The sequence below is a fragment of the Equus przewalskii genome, chromosome 12 (genome assembly GCF_037783145.1).
Source record: "Equus przewalskii isolate Varuska chromosome 12, EquPr2, whole genome shotgun sequence".
In the NCBI taxonomy this organism is placed as follows: Eukaryota; Metazoa; Chordata; class Mammalia; order Perissodactyla; family Equidae; genus Equus; species Equus przewalskii.
The window spans coordinates 8,249,844-8,272,319 of record NC_091842.1 but is presented as its reverse complement, the minus strand read 5'-3'; the positions used below and the strand labels follow the sequence as shown (position 1 = coordinate 8,272,319).

At 39.5% G+C, this 22,476-nt stretch overlaps 1 protein-coding gene across 6 annotated transcripts in view; it reads left to right on the top strand.

Moving 5' to 3' along the window:
* The window catches only part of LOC103567379 (NXPE family member 3-like), a 93,908-nt gene extending 71,716 nt beyond the window's left edge, over nt 1–22,192 (top strand). For 4 of the 6 annotated variants that reach the window (XM_070566273.1, XM_008544024.2, XM_070566276.1 and 1 more), the window contains exons 5-7: nt 5,814–5,893; nt 6,267–6,479; nt 13,821–15,578. In XM_070566273.1, the coding sequence (XP_070422374.1) occupies nt 5,814–5,893; nt 6,267–6,479; nt 13,821–14,353 (826 nt within the window). In that variant the 3' untranslated portion in view covers nt 14,354–15,578. Of the gene's footprint in view, nt 1–5,813; nt 5,894–6,266; nt 6,480–13,820; nt 15,579–20,613 lie in introns of those variants that run through there. The other 2 variants (XM_070566278.1, XM_070566277.1) reach the window with 1 other exon arrangement.
* The last annotated feature ends 284 nt before the right edge of the window (nt 22,193–22,476 follow it).

The window sequence follows — 22,476 nt, the reverse complement described above, 5'->3', positions numbered from 1 at the left end:
CAGAATGGAATTCTGAACCTATTTGATTTAGCTTATTTTTTTTTATCCCAAACATGTATATGTTCACTAATATTGTGTCTGCTTAATCTATTAGTTTCAGACATAAATGTATTATACTGTTTTTATAGATTTGACAGTTTATACATTTCAAGGCTATATTGTTTAGTACATTCAACTTTGTGATTGTGTTTTATGTTATTAGTAAATTATTCATTTTACTTTCCTGCTTTTTGTCTTATGTTCTAATTTTTACAATGAATATTGCTATTATAGCTTTTATTTGCTTAGTATTTTCTTGGTATACTTTTTTCATGTCTTTATATTTCAAAATTTCTTTGTGAAATAGTTTCAGGCAAGTCTCTTGACATGACATTGTGGGATTTGTTTAGACCTAGTTACATAAATCATGGAAGAGACTAGATCCATAAACATAACTAACTTTATCTAAACATAGTAGGTATTCAAACCAATGGGGTACATATTGGATAGTAAATAAAAAGAAAAGAATGTGATTAGATCTAAACCTCACAGTATATGCATAAAGATCAATGCCAGGGGGATTAAAAACCTAAATGTGAAAAAGCAAATCTTAAAACTCAAAGAAGATAATAGCAGGAAATATCTTTATGATTTTGGATTAAGAAAATGTTATTTTAGGTATAACAAAGGCACAACTCATAAAATAAAATATTCATAAATTGGGCAATATATAAATCAAAAATGTTTCCATTACAAAAAGTCCCATGAACATAGTTTAAGTCAAGATGTAGACTGGAAGGTGATATTTTTGACACAAATAATTGGTACAGGATTAGTACTTACAATAGATAAAGAAATCTTATAAGGAATACTATTCAGCCATAAAAAAAGAGAATGAAATCTTGCCATTTGCTGACCACATGGGTGGACATTGAGGACATTATGCTAAGTGAAATAAGTCAGACAGAAGAAGACAAACACCATGTCATCTCACTTACATGTGAAATTTAAAAAACAAAAACAAAAACCAAGATCACAGATAACACAGAGCAGATTGGGGGTTGCCAGAGGTGGAGGATCGGGGCTGGGTGAAATGATTGAAGATGGTCAAAAGGTTCAAACATCCAGTTATAAAATAAACGTCATGGGAATGTAATGTACAGCATGGTGACAATAGTTAATAATACTGTATTGTATATTTGAAAGTTGCTAAGAGAACAGATCTTAAAAGTCTATCATTATAAGAAAAAAAGTTTAACTAAAAAAAGAACTCTTACAAAACAATAAAAAAATTATACAGCTAAATAGAAAAATGGGCAAAAGATATAAACAGGAAACCACAGTAGAAAAAATTTAAAAATATACTCAAACTCATGAGTAATCAGGGAAATTTAAATTAAAACCAAAATATGATATCCTTTAATAATTTTTATACTAACAAAACTTTGTTTTTTGCTGAGGAAGATTGGAGCTGGGCTAACATCTGTTTCCAATCTTCCTCTTTTTGCTTGAGGGAGATTGTCCCTGAGCTAACATCTGTGCCAATCTCCTTTTATTTTGTGTGTGGGGTGCTGCCACAGCATGGCCTGATAAGCAGTGTGTAAGTCCGTGTCCTGGAATTGAAAGTGTGAATGCCAGGCTGCTCCAGTGGAGCACGTGAACTTAACCACTATGCCACCAGGCTGGCCTCCCTCACAAAGCTTTTTCATCCAACAAAAACAAGTGTGATGAGGATATGTAGAAATGGAATATCTCATATACATCTGGTGAGCGTGTAAATAACAACTTTGGAGAGCAATTTAACAATACCTAGTAAAATTGAAGATTCATATAATCTACCATCCAAAGATTTGCTTTCTATGTAGAAATTGTACAGAAACTTTCTCAGATGAGACCCAGGGCACATGTGAAAGAATGTTCATTGCAGACATTGTCTGTAATAACAAAATATTAGAAACTATCTAAGTGACAATCAATAGGAGATGGATAAATGAATTATAGTGTATTGGAACAATGGAATCATATAGAAGTTAAAATGAATAAAGAGCACCTATGTCTTATAATTTTATAATTATAAATCTTGAAAGCATAAGGAGTCAAGTAACAGTACACACATATGATACCATTTATGTAAAGTTTTAAAAGTTGCAAACAATACTATTGAATATTTTAGACACATAAATATATATAAAATGTATAAGATGTGGATGAGAATCATGAATGCTTATGATAGTGACTACATCCTTGTGGGCAGCGGAATGGAAAAGGCAGTATTGTGGAAGGCGAATCTGTGGTAACTTTGATCTATTTCCTTTTTTTATTTAACTTTTTATTGTGAAATAATTGCAGACTCACAGGAAGTTGTGAAAATAGTATATAGAGTCTCGTGAACACTTTAGCCGGCTTCCGCCAATGATGACATCTCATATATGTTATACAACATGAAAACAGGAAAACTGACATTGGTAAAGGACTGTTAACTAGATTTCAGACCTTATTCAGTTTTTACCAGCTTTTACACGCATTTATTTGTGTGCGTGTGTGTGTAGTTCTTTGCAAATTTACCCCATGTATAGACTTGCGTAACCAACACCACAATCAAGATATAGAAATGTTTCATTCATGCTATCCCATTATAGTCATTCCCACACCCCCATTCCTGTCCCTGTCACCTGGCAACTACCAATCTGTTCTCCATCTCTATAGTTTTGTCACCTTAAGAATATTATATAAGTGGAATCATACAGTCTGTAACCATTTGAGATAGACTTTTTTCACTAAGCATAATGCCTTTGAGATCCATCCAAGTTATTGCATGTGTCAATAATCCATTCCTTTTTATTGCTGCCTGTTATTCCATTGCATAAGTTTGTTTAACCATTCACCCTTTGAAGGACATTTAGGTTGTTTCTGGGGTTTGACTATTATAAGTAAAGCTTCTATGAATATTCATATATGGGTTTTTACGTGAACATAAATTTTCATTTCTCTGGAATAAATGCCTGAGTGCGATTGCTGGGTTGTGCAACTGGTGGATGTTTAGTTTTATAAGAAACTGCCGAACTATTTTCCAGAGTGTTCGTACCATTTTACATTGCCACCAGCTATGCCTGAGAAGTCCAGTTTCTCTGTACCTCTGCAACATTTGGTGTTAACACTAGTTTTTATTTTAGCTATGGATTTCTTTCTTTCTAAAGAAAGATCTAATTCAAACGTGGCAAAATGTTAAAATATGATAGAGCTGGATGTTGAGTACACAATAAAATAACTGAAAATGTGCCTAGAAGGTAGGAGAAGAAGACAGATAACCATGGCAGATGTCTTTCAACAAGTTGTCCTGTGAAGGAAAGGAACCTGATGGAGTTGTAGCTACAGGAAGAGGTAATGGAAGAGGGGCTTGATTCAGTGGAGTAGGTTGTGATTATCTTTATATTCTGGAAAGAAAGAACTCAAGGGAAGAAGTTAAAGATGGTGCAAAAAAGGAAAGTGGTGCCATCTAAAAGATACAGAAGGAGATAGCGTTAGGGTTCAGTGTCACCTCTTCTTGTGAACATGGTAAGGAGGAAGTAAGGATGGGTGTAGAAGTTGATATGTTTTCTGGTAAGGGAGTTAATATTGAGAGAGCTCCTCTGTAAATAAGGAGGTACTGTCCCCACCTCTCTTTCTCCTGCCCTTGGATGTGAAGAGAGAAAGATAAGGTGAGTGCCCAGTCTCAGCTTTGAGGAATGGCAGAGACATCTACATGGAAACACATGAAATGACTGCCCAATAGTATTTCCAGCGTCACCAGAACTGGAGCCCATCAATTCTTTTTCTTTCTTTCTTTCTTTGGTGAGGAAGATTGACCCTGAGCTAACATCTATTGCCAAACTTCCTCTTTTTGCTTGAGGAAGATTGTCACTGAGCTAACATCTGTGCCAATCTTCCTCTATTTTGTATATGGGATGCTACCACAGCATGGTTTGATGTGCAATGTGTAGGTCTGCACCCGGGATCCAAACATGTGAACTTCAGGCTGCCAAAGCAGAGTGCGTGAATTTAACCACTATGCCACCAGGCCAGCTGGCTTCAGCCCATCAATTCTAGAGACAGCAGTTCATACATTTGTGCAACAAATATTTATTGTTATTTAATAGCTATTTGTTTAATTACAGCCTAATCCTATGGTCTGAGTTTTTTGTTTCAATTGAAAACATTGTTTTAAATCTACTTCATTAAGTGTAATTTACATACAGTGAAACGTAGTTGTTTCCAAGGTGCAGTTCCATGAGTTTTGATAAATGTGTGTACCCACATAACTGTCACCACAATCAAGATATAGAACATTTCCATTGCACCTAAGATTCCCTTGCGTCCCTTCATGGCCAATTTCCCTCACTCATCTCTAGCCCCAGGCAAACAGTGATTTGTTTTCTGAAAGTATATATTAATTTTGCCTTTTCTAGAACTGCATAAAAATGGAATCAGACTGTATGCACTGTTGTGTCTGGCTTCTTTGCTCAGTAAAATGTTTTTGAGGTTCATCCGTGTTGTAGTTGTACATCAGTAATTTTTTCCTTTTTATTCATGAATTGTGTTGCATTGTATGGATATACCACAGTTTGTTTGTCCATTCACCTCTTGATGAACATTTAGGGTTGCTTCCAGGTTTTGGCTGTTATGAATAAATCTACCGTGAACATTGAGGTATAAGACTTCTGCAGGCAAATATTTTTGTTTCTCTTCGATAAACACCTGTGTGTGGAATTGCTGGAAGCTTTTTGTTACCATACTTTATTGTTTAGAACAGTTGTAGATTTACATAGAAATTGAGTAGATGGTACAGAGAGTTCCCTTATCTGCTTTCGCCCCCAGTTTCCCCCGTTATTAACGTCGTACACTGATGTGGTATATTTGCTACAATTCGTGAGCCAATATCGATGCATTATTATTAACTAAAGTCCGCGGCGTATTTAGGTCTTTCTGGTTTTAACCTAATGTCCCTTTTCTGTTCCAGGATCTCATTCAGATACTTCATGACACTTAGTTGTCATGTCTCCTAAGGCTCTTGTTGGCTGTGACAGTTTCTCATACGTTCCTTGTTTTTGATGACCTTGACAGTTTTGAGGAGTGTTGGTTAATTATAGTGTAGTATTCCTGTCTGTTGGAATTTGTCTGATGGTTTCCTTATGATGAGATGAGGGTTATGGGGTTTTGGCAGGAAGATCACAGAGGTAAAGTTACATTGTCATCACATCATATCAAGGGTACACACTGTCACCACGATTTAGGAGCCTTGATGTTGCCCTAGTCACTTGGCGGGGGCAGTGTTTGTCAGATTTCTCCCCTGCAAAGCTACTTTCCCCATCCCATCTTTGGACATCACTCTGTACAGCCCACACTTCAGGAGTTGGGGGTTATGATCCCTATTGTCTGAGCATTTATGTAACAAAAATGATTCTGCTCCGTGTTCCTTCCAGAATTTAGTGCCAGGAAACCTTTGTCTCTCCTGGCACGCTTGTCCATTCCCTTTGATCAGAGAAGAACTACATGCTCCAGCTCGGGTGTACTCTTATTACCTGGACTGTTAGTGAACTGAGGGCCAATGGGTGGGTTGATTACTGAAGGTCCTTCTCCCAGATTCCGCATACGATTTTCTCTTCCTTCCATCATTTTTTTGGAACTCCTTTTTGTAATTGCCTCAAACTGTAAACGTGCTAATTATATTGTAACTAGCTCAAACCCTGTTGGACTCAGGAAGAAGAGAAATTACAAGCCAACCATTGTATGCCCATACTGGACTCAAGCTAACACTGGTTGCCTTCCCTCAGTGCTCACTCTTGGTGTTTCTCTAGGAATGTGACAGACAAGGTGCTCCCACAGGGCATTTCTCCAATCCAGATCAGAATGGCAGCCACAGGGAACAGCAGCCTGGGTGAGTGGGACTGGCACATGCTGGGTGGAGGGAGGTAGGGGTAAAAGACTTAGAAGGGTTCTATTCCTTGACTGAGAGTTTAACCACAGCCCCCCTGCCAGGTAAGTGTAGCATAGTGGTTAGTAACATGGGCTGTAAAGTCAGACTTCTTGGGTTCAAATGCTACCACTGCCCACCACTATTCTTGATCACGGGTAAATTGCTTAACAATTCAGTGCCTCAGTGTTCCCACTTGTAAATGGAGATGAGAATCGTATTTCATGGATTTTTGTAAAAGAATGAATGAAATAATACATGGAAAGCACATAGAAGAGTGCCTGGTATTTTGTAAGCTGTAAATGTGAGCTCTGTTCTGCTTTTTCCTTTCCTGTAGCCCTGTCCCCACAGCTCCCCTGCCGCCCTGGGCTCCCGGCCTCAAAGCCCTCTGGTTTCTACCACCAAGATGTGTGGCACTCACTGTCCTGCTCCGGCCACTCCTTCTCCACTGCTGACAGCATCCTGGGCTGCCTGGCTGGCCACGTCATCCACATGATCGGGGACTCCACGCTTCGGCAGTGGTGGGAGTATCTGCGAGACAAGGTCCCCTGTGAGTGGCTGTGAAGGGAGAGGGCAGGACACCTGAAGCCCCATGTAGGAAGAGGTGAACAGGGAGGGCTCTGAGAGACAAGACTCCTGTGTTTGTGGTAGAGACATGGGGCAGGATGCTGGGACTTTTCCAAGGGCAAGTGAGCAAGGGAATCAGAGCTGGGAGGATGTAATTATTACCTTTCCGGTTTAGTTTACCAGAAGTTATGTAATGAGCTCAAATGACAGCATAAAAAAACACCTTTCAAATAATACAATTTCTGATAATTCAAAAACAGTCCCCCCATTTAGTTTCTAATTAAAAACCCCATTTCCTCTCTTAAGTAAAATCAACATGTGAAGGACAGAAAGTTCAAACTTTTGTCTCCCATCCCACCTCAACTTCTTTCTTTCTTTTATTTTTTTTGCTTGCTGCTGCATCCTGACCAGCAGCTGGTGGAAATTTGGTTCTCTTTGCACCTAAAACCCAAGTGACTTCTGCTGAATGCATGTAGTTTCCTCAGCCTCTCCAAAGTCAAATTAATCTGACCCCAAATCTTCCACGTGTACCATTTGTCTACATAGTCAAGATTAATGGGAAACAGAAAACTATCACAAGACTTGTGAGTTACCTCCCATTTAGAAAAGAAAACCAATGCTTAGCATCTGTAGTGGTTATTTTAAGTAAGATGATGTCCTAAGCAAGCGGTACCTGGTACAAAAATATTACAAGTCTTGAAGATATGTGAGGAGGAGGAGGGTGGAACAGAAGAGCTAGCCAGAACGCCCGTCAGACTGGGGCTGCCGTTCATTGATCGTAATCTCTGTGAACTCAATTGCAAATTAGCAGCTGGCTAATTGTATCGCTTGCTTACCGCGTTTTTGAGGAAAGTCCACCTAAGCTTTTATTTCCCATCTCAGACAGAAATCACAGATACATTCCTGTCTTCCTGCAAAGTTTAGAAATTTGCCATACTGTCACCCTCAGTCACTAGGCCTAATTTGTGGTTCCTCTTTATTTTAAAGAGGTGTAATTGACAAACCATAAATAGCACATATTTAAAGCTTAGAAGCTGATGTTATAACATATGTGTACACCCAGGCAACAATCTCCACAAATAAAATAGCATATCCATCACCCAGAAAAGTTTCCCCTGGCCTTTCCTAACTCCTCTCTTTCACCCTTCCCACTCCCTCACTTCCACCCTCCTTCCCCAGGCAACCACGCATCTGCTTCATGTCTCACTAGCTTAATTTGCATTTGCTACAACTTCATATAAATGGAGCCATATGATGTGTACTCTTTTTTGTGTGTGGCTTCTTTGACTCAGCGTAATTATTTTGAGATTCATCCACATTTCTGTGTATGGCATTAGTTCATTCCTTATTTATTGCTGTGTAGTATTCCCTTGTGTGGATATACCATTATTTGAATACCCATTCATCTATCGATGGACCTGTGGGTTGTTTCTAAGTTTTAGCTATAACAAATAAACCTGCTAGGAATATTTGTGTACAAGTCTTTGTATGGGTATACGCTTTCATTTCTCTTGAGTAAATATCTTAGAGTGGAATGGCCTGACCATGTGATAGGTGTATATTTACCTTTTTAGGAAACTTCCAAACTTTTCTCCAAACTAGTTGTATCATTTTACGTTCCCACCATCATGGAAACTTCTAGTTGCTCTGTATTCTCACCCATACTTGGAGAAGTCAATCTTTTAAATTTTAACTCTACTAATAGGTATGAGTGTTAATAATGGCCCAGTCAAGCATTTTTTATGATGGCTGCTTTAAAAACCCTTTTCAGATAATTCCAACATGTGAGTAACCTTGGTGTTTGCACTTGCTGATTGTCCTTTCTCATTCAAGTTGTGATTGTGTGGGTTGTTGGCATCATGAAGGATTTTCTGTTGTTTGCAGGACCTTTTGAGTAGTAATTTGTGAGTCTCTGGATCTCATTTTACCTTTGTTTTCCCAGCAGATAGTCACTCTGTGTAGATGTACTGTGCAGGTTCAGGTGGGTGTATTTTCAGCTCCCTTTTGAGGCCTGCTGGTGCCATCCCAGTGAAAATGGAGCACCAGCTCCCACAGCCTCGTTGTCACTGGGTGAAGGTGAAGTTCAGCTCCATACGTTGCCCTGCTGACATGAAGGGCAGGGAGCACAGTGCCAACTAGCATTTCTGTTCTCCACCTTTTTCTGCTATTTGGCTTCCAGCTGGGAGTGGAGGCTCAGATCCCTCCTGGAGTCAATTTTCTTTGATTTGATGTAAATATCACTTTGATTCTTTCCATACTACAAAGAACCAATTAGCTATCTCAGAGATATTTTTCAAAAACACTCAGTAGGTGGAATACATAGAATGGATACCACATTAGAAAAATTAGTAAGCTAAAGGATTCTTCCAGAATTCAGGTCATCTCCCTCAGCACTATAATATTCTGTAGAATACTCTTTACCCTGTTATAGTTAATAACTCTTTATATCCACTTTCTCTGTTCAGATTAATGTGCAATTTCTTTCTCCTGATTGGACCTTGACTGAAACACTAGTAATTTCTAATGATTCAACTTTTGACATTTCTCATTTTTATAGTAATAAAAATAGCCCTGCAATTTCAGCGATTTTACACACTGAAAGTTTATTTCAAACCCACCCAAAGGCCAGTGATTGTTTGGGAGCAGCCTTCCGCATTGCTGTCCTCAAAGCTGTGACTTCGGAACCCAGGTCCCTTTAATCCTCTGTCTCCACTATCCCCTAGGGCCTCCCCAGAGGATCCTCTGCACCCAGCCCACTGATAGGGAGAAAGACAGAGAGAAAGTGAGAGAGAGAGTGGAGGGTTGTATGGGATGCTTTATGTCCAGGCGTGGAAGTGGTGTACGTCTTCGTTGCCCAAGTTCCATCACCACAACCTGGTCATGGTCCAAACAGAGAATTTGGGAAACATAGTCTTTAGACAAAGAAAATGAGGTCATGAGCAACTAGCTAGCCTCCTCTTCCCATGTACTTTCCGATGTTTTTCCAATACTTTCCAATGTATTTTCATTAATTTTAGTCGTATCAGTTAACTGTGTTTATATTTTTATAATCATGTAAATATTTTTCTCTTCATAGTTAAAACTAATACAGTGATTTAGGTTCTTGTGTAGCCTTTTGTTTTCCCTTGTCTTTCCCTCTCTCCCACTTTGCCTCCCTCCTTCCCTCCTTTCTTTCTTTGCTTTTTCTCTCGTTTTTCATCAATACCTATTTATTGAGCACCTCCAATGTCCAGGCACTGTTCTAGGAATATGGCAGTGAACAAAACAAAAAATCAAGATTGCTGGGGCTGGTCTGGTGCTGTAGCGATTATGTTTGCACACTCCCCTTGGCGGCCCGGGGTTTGCATGTTCGGATCCCAGGCGTGGAGCTGGCACCATTCATCAAGCCATGCTGTCGTCCTGTGGTGGCCTTCCACTTTAAATGGAGGAAGATGGGCACAGATGTTAGCTCAGTGACAATCTTCCTCAAGCAAAGACAGGAAGATTGGCAACAGATGTTAGCTCAGGGCCAATCCTCCTCACACACACACACACACACACACACATTCAAGATTCCTGTTTTGTTGTGTGTAAGCTCCAGTGGAAAGTGTCAGAAGCAAGTAACGAAATAAATATACATACAATTCCAGATAGTGAAAAGTTCTGTGAAAAAAATATGAAAATGCAAGATGGAGAGGAGGAGGAAGATAGATTAGATAGTCAGGGAAGGTGCTTCTGAGACAGTTTCTTTTGGGCTGAGTCCAGAATGATAAGAAGGAGCCAGTTATGTGATGATCTTAGTAATAATCTCTGACTCATTCAACCCTCTGCCTCTTTCCCAATTATACCTGTGCACCTGAACACAACTGGAGGAAAACTTTCAACCGTGCTGGCTGCTCCCTCTTGAAATGCATGCCCATGAACCTCCAGGGGCCCTAATGCTGCACAGAAATCAAGGTGGTTCTCAAAATGTGGTGCCTGGATCTCCCCAGCATCACCTGGGAGCTTATTAGAAATGCAACTTCTCACACCCCACCCTAGACCTACTGAATCAGAAATTCTGGGGAGGAGCTCTGTCTGTGCTTCAGCATGCCCTCCAGGTGATTCTGATGGGCACTGAATTTCGAGAGCCACTGCTCTGGTCCCAGGTCCCCCAGATATCACTCTCCTAGTTGACTACTTCACAGCTTCTCCTCTCTCCTGAAAGCTGCCTCAACCTCGCACTCAGCTGATGATCTAACATATCTTCTTGAATAAAATGAGGCAACTGGAAATGAAATTCTACACCCTCTTACCACATTTCCTCATCTACCAGCATCAGTATTGGTATTCTCTGTCTTCCCACCTACTTTTGTAAATTAGCTCTCCATGCTCTTCTCCACGGCTGGTCCTTCAACTTCAGCTCCAGATCTCATCCCTTCTTGCCTACTCAAACACATCTCTCTACCAGTTTCCCCCTCTGCCTCCTAAATCATCTTTCCTCTGAACTGCGTTATTTCCATCACATGCCCACCAGCATATAAACATGTGACTTTTTACTTTGTTTTCATATTCTTAAGTATTTGAGGCAATTACAGACATCATGACATTCCACCCCCAAAATATTTCAGTATAAATCTTTTAAAAACAATATTTTTAAACATAATCAAAATAAGATTATCATGCCTAACAAAATGAATAATAATCCTTAGCTCTAATATCCAGCTGATATTCAAATTTCCTCTATTGTCCTTCAAAAATCTATACAGTTGTCTTTTCAAAGCCAAATCCATTCCAGGACCTGGTTGTTTGCTCCCTTGATTTCTTTAAATCCAGGCTAGTCCTTCCTTTCCTTCACCCTTCTTTAAGGAAAAGTCAGGACCAGTTGTCTTGTCAAATATTTCACTTTCTGATATTTCTGATTGCTTCCTTATGGTGACATTTAGTTTGCCCTCTATTTCTTATAAACTGGAATTTAGAGTTAAAGGCTTGATAGATTCAACTTGAGCATCGGCATAAGTGATGTTGTAAGTTCTGTTTGCAGCACGTTGGGGGATGTATAGTATCTGATTGTTTACCATGAGTGATGATAAGAACAACCACTGGATAAGGGGGTAAAAACCCGATCCCTCCACGGTACAGTTATGTTTTCCCCTTTGGACCAGAAAGGAATCTACTGGTGTTGTTTTAGCATTGTATGAATTCCAGAACTCTCCGTTAACTATTCTCCTAATGATTTTAACACAGCTGACAATTATTGCCTGTATCAATCATTATATATGTGTTACAAAAGGGTGATTTTCTAACTTGATTGTTCTTTCTACACTATTAGCTGGCCTTTTTAAGTAAAAATAATGTTTTCTCTCATTAAGTGGAGCTAATAGGTTACCTTGAAAGATAGCTTCTCCTGGGAGGGCAAGAAAATGTTAAACTATTTCCCTTTAATTACCAAATTACCATTAAAAGAGCTGGTTTAAAATGGTGGCAAATGACTCCTTTTATGAATATCATTATGGATACATGGATTTTTATAACTTTCGTGTGATTGAACCTGTATTTTATTATAAAATCATTATTTTCTCTAAGTGCTTTCTTTCATTATTTTCTCTAATATTCTAATTTTCACAATCTCTGCCAAGTTGGCTCCTTTGTCCTTTTTGACAGACCTCCAGCATTAGAAAGGTTCCTTGATTTCTGGCACAGAGTTATTGTAGGCTCACTTTGTACTAGTCTGCCCTAGACCTGGAATTTGTTGATTCTTCAAGAATTCATGGGAAATTAGAAATCAATATCTGAGCTTTGTAAGTGCTCATTATTATTGGGGTATCATTATTTCTAGGCCATTCAACAGACAGAAGATGTAGATAGATGGTAGATGATAGATGGATAGACTAAAAATCATGAAGTCATATTGACATTTCAAATTGATTTTAGAATTAGTGTTTTATTTTATTTGAATTTATATTTGTATCTAATTTACATGTACAAAAATCTAAATTTAAATATATAAACACAATTACTTACCTGCTGTATCCTATCATAGTAAAAGAAAAAAGTAATTTCAAAGTAACAATACCGCCATTACTAGTAACAATAAAACCACTGAATGCAGTTGAAAGATCTGTTTATAGATGACCAGGGCTGTGTTGAAAGGACTCAGAAGTCAGCTTGCACTGGACCAAAAATAAAAACAAAAGAGAACATTTGATTATCAACAAAGACAAAAAACTGCAGTGGATTGAAACACAACAGACATGCTTAAATCCACAGATTTATAATGATAACGTTTTGGACAATTTTAGGCAACCAACTTGTTATTTTAATAACTGATAAGTAAAGAGAATCAAGTCTTTATCCTGTCTTTCCTATATAACCAAATGGCAGGAGAGGGGAAATTTCTCTCTATAAAAATATTCCAACTAACAAATAAAGAAGGAATGGTAACACTAGAATATCATCATTCTGTAACCCCTAATGAATTAATGGAGTTAGTCCATTATCATCAATAGCTGCTCACATCACAGAGTGGAGCTATCCAGACAATATGTGGCTCCTGATGGAAGCACACAATCACTACCTGTGAAGCATTGCTCCCCAAAATGAAGCACTGCCCCCAAAAATGGAATCTGAATTCGATGAAACCTCTTGAGCTAACCACTAATTATGGGAAATACAGAGGATAGAGGAAAATGTTAAACACTATTGATGTTCAAAGCCAACTATGGGAAACTATAGAACAAACAACATGGTTTCTTTGACAAAGAATTGCAAGTGGAAAAAAAAAAGCAGGTGGAGGAGGGGAAGCTGATAGATTGAAAAAAATCTGAGAGACGTAACCACCAATCACAATGCGTGAAACTTGTACCATCTGAGCAAACTGCAATATTCCTTTGTAATTCTTTTTGTCCTTAGAATGCATCTCCCTAAGTACAAAGAACTGTATTGTGAAGTCACTTGAAATAAATTCTTTCTCTGTGTGCTTGTTATCAGTTTCATAAATATTTAGGTTTCTATCTTTCATTTATGTTCCCAGTTTCATGGATTGCACATTTCAGATTTAATTTTTGAATATGGATATACATGAATAGTTTCATATACATGAATCAAAAGTCAAAACTATACAGAAAATTACTCTGAAAGAAGTCTTGTTTCCATACCTTCCTCTCAAACTCCATTTGCCTTCCATCTATGGTAACTATTTTGTTGATTTCTTATTTATCCATCAGATATTTCTTTTTACAAATATAACCTTTTGTGCATCTGTATGCATGTCCTGGGAAGCAGGGGCTAGAGCTTTTATTTGTACAAGAGGATGGTACACAGTCCTGTGTCAACCCTTAAGCCTCTTCTCTCCTTCTCCCCACAGCTCTGAAGCCAGTGGATCTACATGCCATACATCAGGCAGGGCCCCTGATGGCGGTGGAGACCGCTCGGGGCATCGTGTTAAACTGGCGAGCCCACGGCTGGCCCCTGCGCTGCCTCCGTGCACCAGTGGCCTCCTTGCATTCCGTGGCCCAGGAGCTGAGCGGCCTGGCCGGGGGCCCCCACACGGTGGTGGTGCTGGGCCTGGGTGCTCACTTCACCACCTTCCCTCCATCCATCTTTGTGCGACGACTGGCAGGGATCCGGGCAGCCGTGGCTGCACTGCTGGCCCGGGAACCCCGCACTCTTGTGATCATCAAACTGGCCAACACCGGCTACAAGTCCGTGTATGGCAGCGACTGGTTCACCCTGCAGATTAACCGGCTCCTCCGAGCTGCCTTTGCTGACCTCCGTGTGGCCTTTGTGGACGCCTGGGAAATGACCTCCAGTCTGGCCCTGCCCGACAACATCCACCCAGGACGGCTTATCGTCAGCAACGAGGTAGACGTCCTCCTCTCCTTCATCTGCCCCGCTTAAGCCCTCCTGCAGGTTTTGGAGCTGTGTGGACGGAGGCCGTCGGGATTGTGAAGAGGACCGGAGACATGATGGGACCCTGAACTAGCAGTGATTCAGAGAAGAGTGATTAACCCAAGACTTACTACCTAGGGTTAATCACTGTTAACATCTTGGTGACCATCTGTTCATACATTTGCCTATGCATCACACATATATGTGTGTAATTCTACATAAATGAGATGATATTTTACATGCCTTTTGAGGAAGATTAACCCTGTGCTAACATCCGTGCCCATCTTCCTGCACTTTATACGTGGGATGCCTGCCACAGCATGGTTGACAAGCAGTGCGTAGGTCTGCACCGGGATCCGAACCTGTGAACCCCAGGGCCACCGAAGTGGAGGGTGCTAACTCAAATGCTACACCACCAGACCGGCCCCATGCTTTCTTTTTAATTCTCTTTTTTGGAAATTTTTATTGGTTTAATCGTAGATTATGCAGTTGTAAGTCATAATACAGAGAGATCCCTCATACCCTTTCCTCAGTTTCTCCCAATGGCAACATCTTGCAAAACTATAGTACAATGTCGCAACTGGGATATTAACATTGGTACAATCCACCAATCTTATTCAGATTTCCCCAGTTTTATTGTATTTATTTGTATATGCATGTATTGAGTTTTATGCAGCTTTGTCCCATGTATATGTTCATGTCTAATTCTTTTTTTTTGCATTTTGATGAGGAAGATTGGGCCTGAGCTAACATCTGTTACCAATTTTTCTTTTTGCTTAAGGAAGATTGTCACTGAGCTAACGTCTGTGCCAGTTTTCCTGTATTTTGTATGTGGGACATCACCACAGCATGGATTGATGGGCGGTGTGTGGGTCCACACCACAATCCAAACCCACAAACCCCAGGCCACTATTCTTGATCCTGGGTAAATGGCTTAACAATTCAGTGCCTCAGTGTCCCCACTTGTAAATGGAGATGAGAATAGTATTTCATGGATTTTTGTAAAAGAATATATGAAATAATACATGGAAAGCACATAGAAGAGTGCCTGGTATTTTGTAATCTTGGCAAGCCATGCTGTGGTAGGTGTCCGACATATAAAGTAGAGGAAGATAGGCATGGATGTTAGCTTAGGGCCAGACTTCCTCAGCAAAAAGAGGAGGATTGGCGGCACATGTTAGCTCAGGGCTATCTTCCTCAAAAAAAAAAAAAAGAAAGAAAGAAAAAGTCAAAACCATACAGAAAATTACCCAGAGAGAAGTCTTGTTTACATACCTTCCTCGCAAAGTCTGTTTCCCTTCCATCTATGGTAACTATTTTGTTGATTTCTTATTTATCCATCAGATATTTCTTTTTACAAATATAACATTTTGTTTATATGCATGTGTGTATATATATTAATGGGTGTACATAATTTTATTTAAATTTTTATTGTAAAATATAACAAAACAGAGAGAAAACGCATAAAACAGTTTAACAAGTTGTTATAAAATGATCACCCATATAACACCCACCCAAAGGAAGAAAGAGAACAAGACCCTCATTCCAGAAGCCCCCTGATAGCATGTCTTTCCCAAGTTATAACTCCTTCTCTCTCTTCCATTATTCTAGTCGTGCTCATTATTCTAACTTTTATAATATTTATGCCCTTGTTTTTCTTTATAGTTTTGCCAACTTACTGGGCATTCCTAAACAATATATGTAAATTTTGTCTGACTTTCAACTTCATATAAATGAAAACATACACTGCGAATTCTGTTGTGTCTGGCTTCTTTTGCTCAATCGTATGTATTTAAGATTCATCCGTATTCTCTCATGTAATAGTACTTCATCCATTTTCACTGTTATGTGGTATTTCATTGTATGATTATATTACACTATATTTTACATTCTACTATCGATGGGGCTATCAGGAAAAATACCACGATCAATATTCTTGTGCATGTAACTTTACAGTCCACATGAGCGTGTGTTTCTGTAGGGTGTCACCTGGCAGTGGTTTTGCTGATCAGAGAGTAGGTGTGTCTTTAGACTTATGGATTCTGCCTATTTTTAAAAAGCGATTTTACCAGTTGACTCTCTCACCAGTAGTCCTTGTCATTCCACATTCTTGCCAGCATTTGATATTACCATTTTTAAATACTTGTCACAAATTCTGGGTGTGTAGTAGTGGCTCGTGTGATTTTAACTTCAATTTCTCGATTACTTATGAGATTACACATTTTATTTTAAGTTTTGGATATTTGAATACCTGATTGACCATTGACTGGGGAGCCCATCCTTTCCCCATAGCTCTGCAGTGCATCTTCATCATGAATCATGTGTCCATGTGTGGGTCTGTTTTGGGGCTCTCTATTCCGTTCAGTGAATCTGTTTGTCTACCCCAGAACCAATACCAGGCAGTCTGCATTACTATAGTTTTGTAATAATTTTGGATTTCTGGTGGACAAGACCTGCATTTTTGTTCCTCTTTAAAAGGGCATGGGCAATTTTTTGGCCTTTTGCACCTTCGTATGACTCTTTTTAATCAATTTGCGGAATTAAAAAAAATTGCTGTTGAGATTTTAATTGTGATTATATTGAATTTGTAGTTTAATTTGGTATCAACTGAGATATTATTAACATGGTGTATCTTTCCATTAATACTATTTTTGTTATTTATTTCTAATGTAATTCATTGTGACCAGAAAACGTATTTCACATAATTTGTCTTTTGAGATTTAGTGAGACTCAATTTTTTACCCAGTATACAATCAATTTTGTAAATGTTCCACATGTGTATTCTATAATTGACAGCTTTATAAATAGAACTGGTTTTAAAATCATGTTGTTCAAATCTTCTACATCATTACCAATCTTTTGTCTACTTATTTTACCAAATACTGAGAGATATGTATGAAAATCTCTCAGGATGATTGTGAATTTGTCTGCTTGTCCATGTGTTAGGGTGTATTTTGAAATTTGCTTTATTTATTTAACACCATATTATTAGATGCATAGCTATTTATAATTATTACGCATTCCTGGCAAATTGAATTTTTTATCATTATAGAGAAACCTTTCTTATTTCTACAAATGAGGTTTGCATTAAGGTCTATACCAACGTCCTTTGGTTACTATTTGCATGATGTATCTTTTCCTACTAGATTTGTTTGAATCAGGATTCAAACAAGGTACACACATTGCATTTGGTTAAGTCACCTACCTTTCTCTTAATAGTTATAGTGCTATTCAAATTAGCTATTACCTAGTAGGTGACTTGTAATAGTTTGTGCTTTTCAATGAATTGGTCCATTTCATCTAAGATGTCAAATTTACAGGTGCAGAGTTGTTTGTAGTATTTCCTTATTATATTTTTGATGTCCGCGGAGTCTGTGGTGATAGCCTCTGTTTCATTCCTGGCATTGGTAATTCTTGTCTTCTCTTATTTTTCACTTGATTTTTCTATATTTTCAGTTAAATGTGATAAGAAATGGATTTTTCAACAAATTCTACTTTGGCTTTGTTGGGATCTTTGAAAGAATAGATTGATGCCCTTCATTGCATCTTTGTTTCTGGGAAATTTTCCACCATTATCTCTTCCAATAGTAATTATTCCTATTTTTTCTCTTTTTTCCTCTGGCACTCCAATCAGATTATGTTCTATTTTTCTCACTCTATTCTTTGTATCTTCCCTTTCTTCTGTGCTTTTTGTCTTTTTCCCTCTTCACTTATTTTTGGATTTTTCTCTCCAATGTGTGTAGCAACTCACTGCTTGTCTCTTCAGTTGTGTTCAATGTGCTGTTAAACCCAATCACTGGTTCTAACTTTTAGGTATTGTAGTTTTTTACTTCCATCATTTCGGTTGATTCTTTTTCAAATCTCCAAAATCTTTTCTTATAGTTCCTGGGTCATTGCTGAGATTTTCAAATTAGACTTTTATTTCCTTGAACATAGTAAGCATAGTTGCTTTATATAATGAAGTTCTTTGAAGTTAATTTTGGACTTCCTCTTTTCTCCCTATCCCATGATGTTCCTAAGCGATTTTCTTATTCCTATGGCTCTGACACCATCCATAATTACAATGAATTCCAAATTAATCTTTCTGACCCAGACCTCTCTTCTGAACTCCAACTGCCATGTGGATGCCTCTCAAGCATCCAAAAGTTCAATATAGCACTAACTTCTGGATCACCTTCCTCCTTCCCCAATCACTAAAATGTAATCTAGACTGCCGGAAACACAGTAAGTACCATTATCTCCCAATTGCTAAAACCGGGAATCTGGGACTCATTGATATCTCCCGTGCTTTGATGCTAGCATCCAACCAATTATCTAGTCCTGTGTACTCTACATCAAAAATATATTGTTTCAGTTGTTCAGGATATGATCTGGAGATCTAATGTACAGCATGGTGACTATAGTTAATAATATCTATTTTATATTTCAAACTTGTAAAAGGGTAGATCTTAAGTGTTCTCATCATACACACAGAAAAAGGCAACTGTGTGAAGTGGTGGATATGCTAATTAGTTTAATTGTAGTAATCATCTCACAATGCATATGTGTATTAAAATATTATGTTGTACACCTTAAATACACACAGTTTTATTTGTCAATTATGCTTTGATAAAGCTGGAAAAAATTTAGCTACTAAAAGAATAAAAAAAATACATATATATATATATATATATAAATCTGGAACCCACTCTGTTCCCTCTGTCTCTGCTTCTCTCCATCCTTGCCCATTGCCAAGCCTGTTATAAAGTCCTTTAAACTGGGCTTCCTATTTCACTTCTTAGTCCCGATATCTTCATAACAGGTTTTCACAAAAGAGCAAGTAGGAGCTTTTTAAAATGTAAATTGGATCGTGTTACTCACCTTCATTGGACTCTAATTTTCCTGGGGAAAAAGTCAAAATCATTAACATGATGTACAAGAGACTACATGACCTGAACTTGCCTATATCTCTAACCTCACCTAATGCCATTCGTTATGCTCCGAGAGCATCAACCTTCTTTTGGTTTCTCAAGATTTCCACCTCCCCTTCTATGTCAGGAAATCTCTCTCTTCAAAGAGACAGTAAGCTCCATGAGGACAAAGACTTCCATCTCTTTTTCACCGTTGTTTACAAAAGCACCAGGAACAGTGCCAATTTGTACTTGGGGAATACTGTTAGGTGAATGCAGCCAAGATTATTATGAGCATAAACTCAAAGTCGAATGCAAGAGTTGGACATAGGAAACCTTAAAAATGAACAAGGAATAGGACTTGAATTATTAATTATTTTTTTAAAGATTGGCCCTATTCTAACATGTTGCCAATCTTTGTTTTTTGTTTTCCTTCTTCATTTCCCCAAAGCCCCCCAGTACATAGTTGTATATTCTAGTTGTAGGTCCTTCTAGTTCTGCTATGTGGGACGCCACCTCAGCATGGCTTGATGAGTGGTGCTAGGTCCCCGCCCAGGATCTGAACCTGCAAAACCCTGGGCCACCAAGGCAGAACACGTGAACTTAACCACTTGGCCATGGCACCGGCCGCTGGACTTGAATAATTTAACTTCAAATTAAGACGCAGAGAGGTAGCAGATGTGACTAAAACCCTCCCCATGGAGAGCTAAGAAAAAAGGATAAAACATTGGAAAGTCATCCAAAACAATAGCTGACTGATATGGCACAGTAGGGGGAAGTTGAGGACGTAGAAAGAAAGATTTGTGCAGAGATAATAGACTCATTTATCACAGCAATGTATAGAATGTTCAAGCAATGGAACAATATAGAGAAAATATTGAATGGGCAGTGGGAAGTGTGGCCTCAAAGGTCAGGAAGATATCAGCTCTTAGACAAAAACTGAAGCGGCAGAAGTGAAATCCCCACAAGGTAAATGATAAAGAAATGTGGTTGATAGTGATAGAATTTCAGGGAACGCCTTCCTTTACAGAGTGCAAGCAAAACATGAAGCAAACAATTGAGCAAAGAATGACCAGAAAGGTAGGAAAAAATGGGATAATGTAGTGCTACAAAAGACAAGAAAGGAAAGGAAGATTTTCGGAAGAGGTTAACCAGCATAGGGAAGCCAAATGCCTTAGAGAATTAAAAGGAAACTGAAAAAGAGTTCTGATGGATAATAGTGAGATTCTTGGCAATCTTAAAATTTAGGGAGGTGGCCTTAGGGTTTAGGGACAGAATGCTTATGTCCTGGGAAGTAGGGACTAGACATCGTATTTGTACAAGAGGATGGTACACAGTCCTGTATCAACCCTTAAGCCTCTTCTCTCCTTCTCCCCACAGCTCTGAAGCCAGTGGATCTACATGCCATACATCAGGCAGGGCCCCTGATGGCGGTGGAAACCAGCTCGGGGCATCACGTTAAACTGGTGAGCCCACGGCTGGCCCCTGCGCTGCCTCCGTGCACCAGTGGCCTCCTTGCATTCCGTGGCCAAGCAGCTGAGCGGCCTGGCCGGGGGCCCCCACACGGTGGTGGTGCTGGGCCTGGGTGCTCACTTCACCACCTTCCCTCCATCCATCTTTGTGCGACGACTGGCAGGGATCCGGGCAGCCGTGGCTGCACTGCTGGCCCGGGAACCCCGCACTCTTGTGATCATCAAACTGGCCAACACCGGCTACAAGTCCGTGTATGACAGCGACCGGTTCACCCTGCAGATTAACCGGCTCCTCCGAGCTGCCTTTGCTGACCTCCGTGTGGCCTTTGTGGACGCCTGGGAAATGACCTCCAGTCTGGCCCTGCCCGACAACATCCACCCAGGACGGCTTATCGTCAGCAACGAGGTGGACGTCCTCCTCTCCTTCATCTGCCGCGCTTAAGCCCTCCTGCAGGTTTTGGGGCTGTGTGGACGGAGGCCGTCGGGATTGTGAAGAGGACCGGAGACATGATGGGACCCTGAACTAGCAGTGATTCAGAGAAGAGTGATTAACCCAAGACTTACTACCTAAGGTTAATCACTGTTAACATCTTGGTGACCATCTGTTCATACATTTGCCTATGCATCACACATATATGTGTGTAATTCTACATAAATGAGATGATATTTTACATGCCTTTTTCTTTTTTGAGGAAGATCAGCCCTGTGCTAACATCCGTGCCCATCTTCCTCCACTTTATACGTGGGACACCTGCCACAGCATGACTTGATGAGCAGTGCATAAGACTACAACCGGGATCTGAACCTGTGAACCCCAGGGCCAGCAAAGTGGAGGGTGCTAACTCAAATGCTACACCACCAGACCGGCCCCATGCCTTCTTTTTAATTCTCTTTTTTGGAAATTTTTATTGGTTTAATCGTAGATTATGCAGTTGTAAGTCATAATACAGAGAGATCCCTCATACCCTTTCCTCAGTTTCTCCCAATGGTAACATCTTGCAAAACTGCAGTACAATATCGCAACTGGGATATTAACATTGGTACAATCCACCAATCTTATTCAGATTTCCCCAGTTTTATTGTGTTTATTTGTATGGGCAAGTATTGAGTTTTATGCAGCTTTGTCCCATGTATATGTTCATGTCTAATTCTTTTTTTTGCATTTTGATGAGGAAGATTGGGCCTGAGCTAACATCTGTTGCCAACTATTCTCTTTTTGCTTAAGGAAGATTGTCACTGAGCTAATGTCTGTGCCAGTTTTCCTGTATTTCGTACGTGGGACATCACCACAGCATGGATTGATGGGCGGTGTGTGGGTCCACACCCAGAATCCAAACCCACAAACCCCAGGCCACTATTCTTGATCCTGGGTAAATGGCTTAACAATTCAGTGCCTCAGTGTCCCCACTTGTAAATGGAGATGAGAATAGTATTTCATGGACTTTTGTAAAAGAATATATGAAATAATACATGGAAAGCACATAGAAGAGTGCCAGATATTTTGTAATCTTGGCAAGCCATGCTGTGGTAGGGGTCTACCCCTGGGATCTGAACCCGCAAACCCCAGACCGCCAAAGCAGAGGATGCGAACTTAACCACTATGCTACTGGGCCAGTCCCTGTGTCTAATTCTTTAGCATCTGTTTTGTAGCCTTGCAAAGGGAGGAAGACAAGATCTAAGGTTTTCTCCAATGTGGCAAGTCTAATAGGAGAGCCCTGGATAAACTGGGGTCTCAAAGGACTCTATCCTCAGGCTAAGGGTAATATAGAAC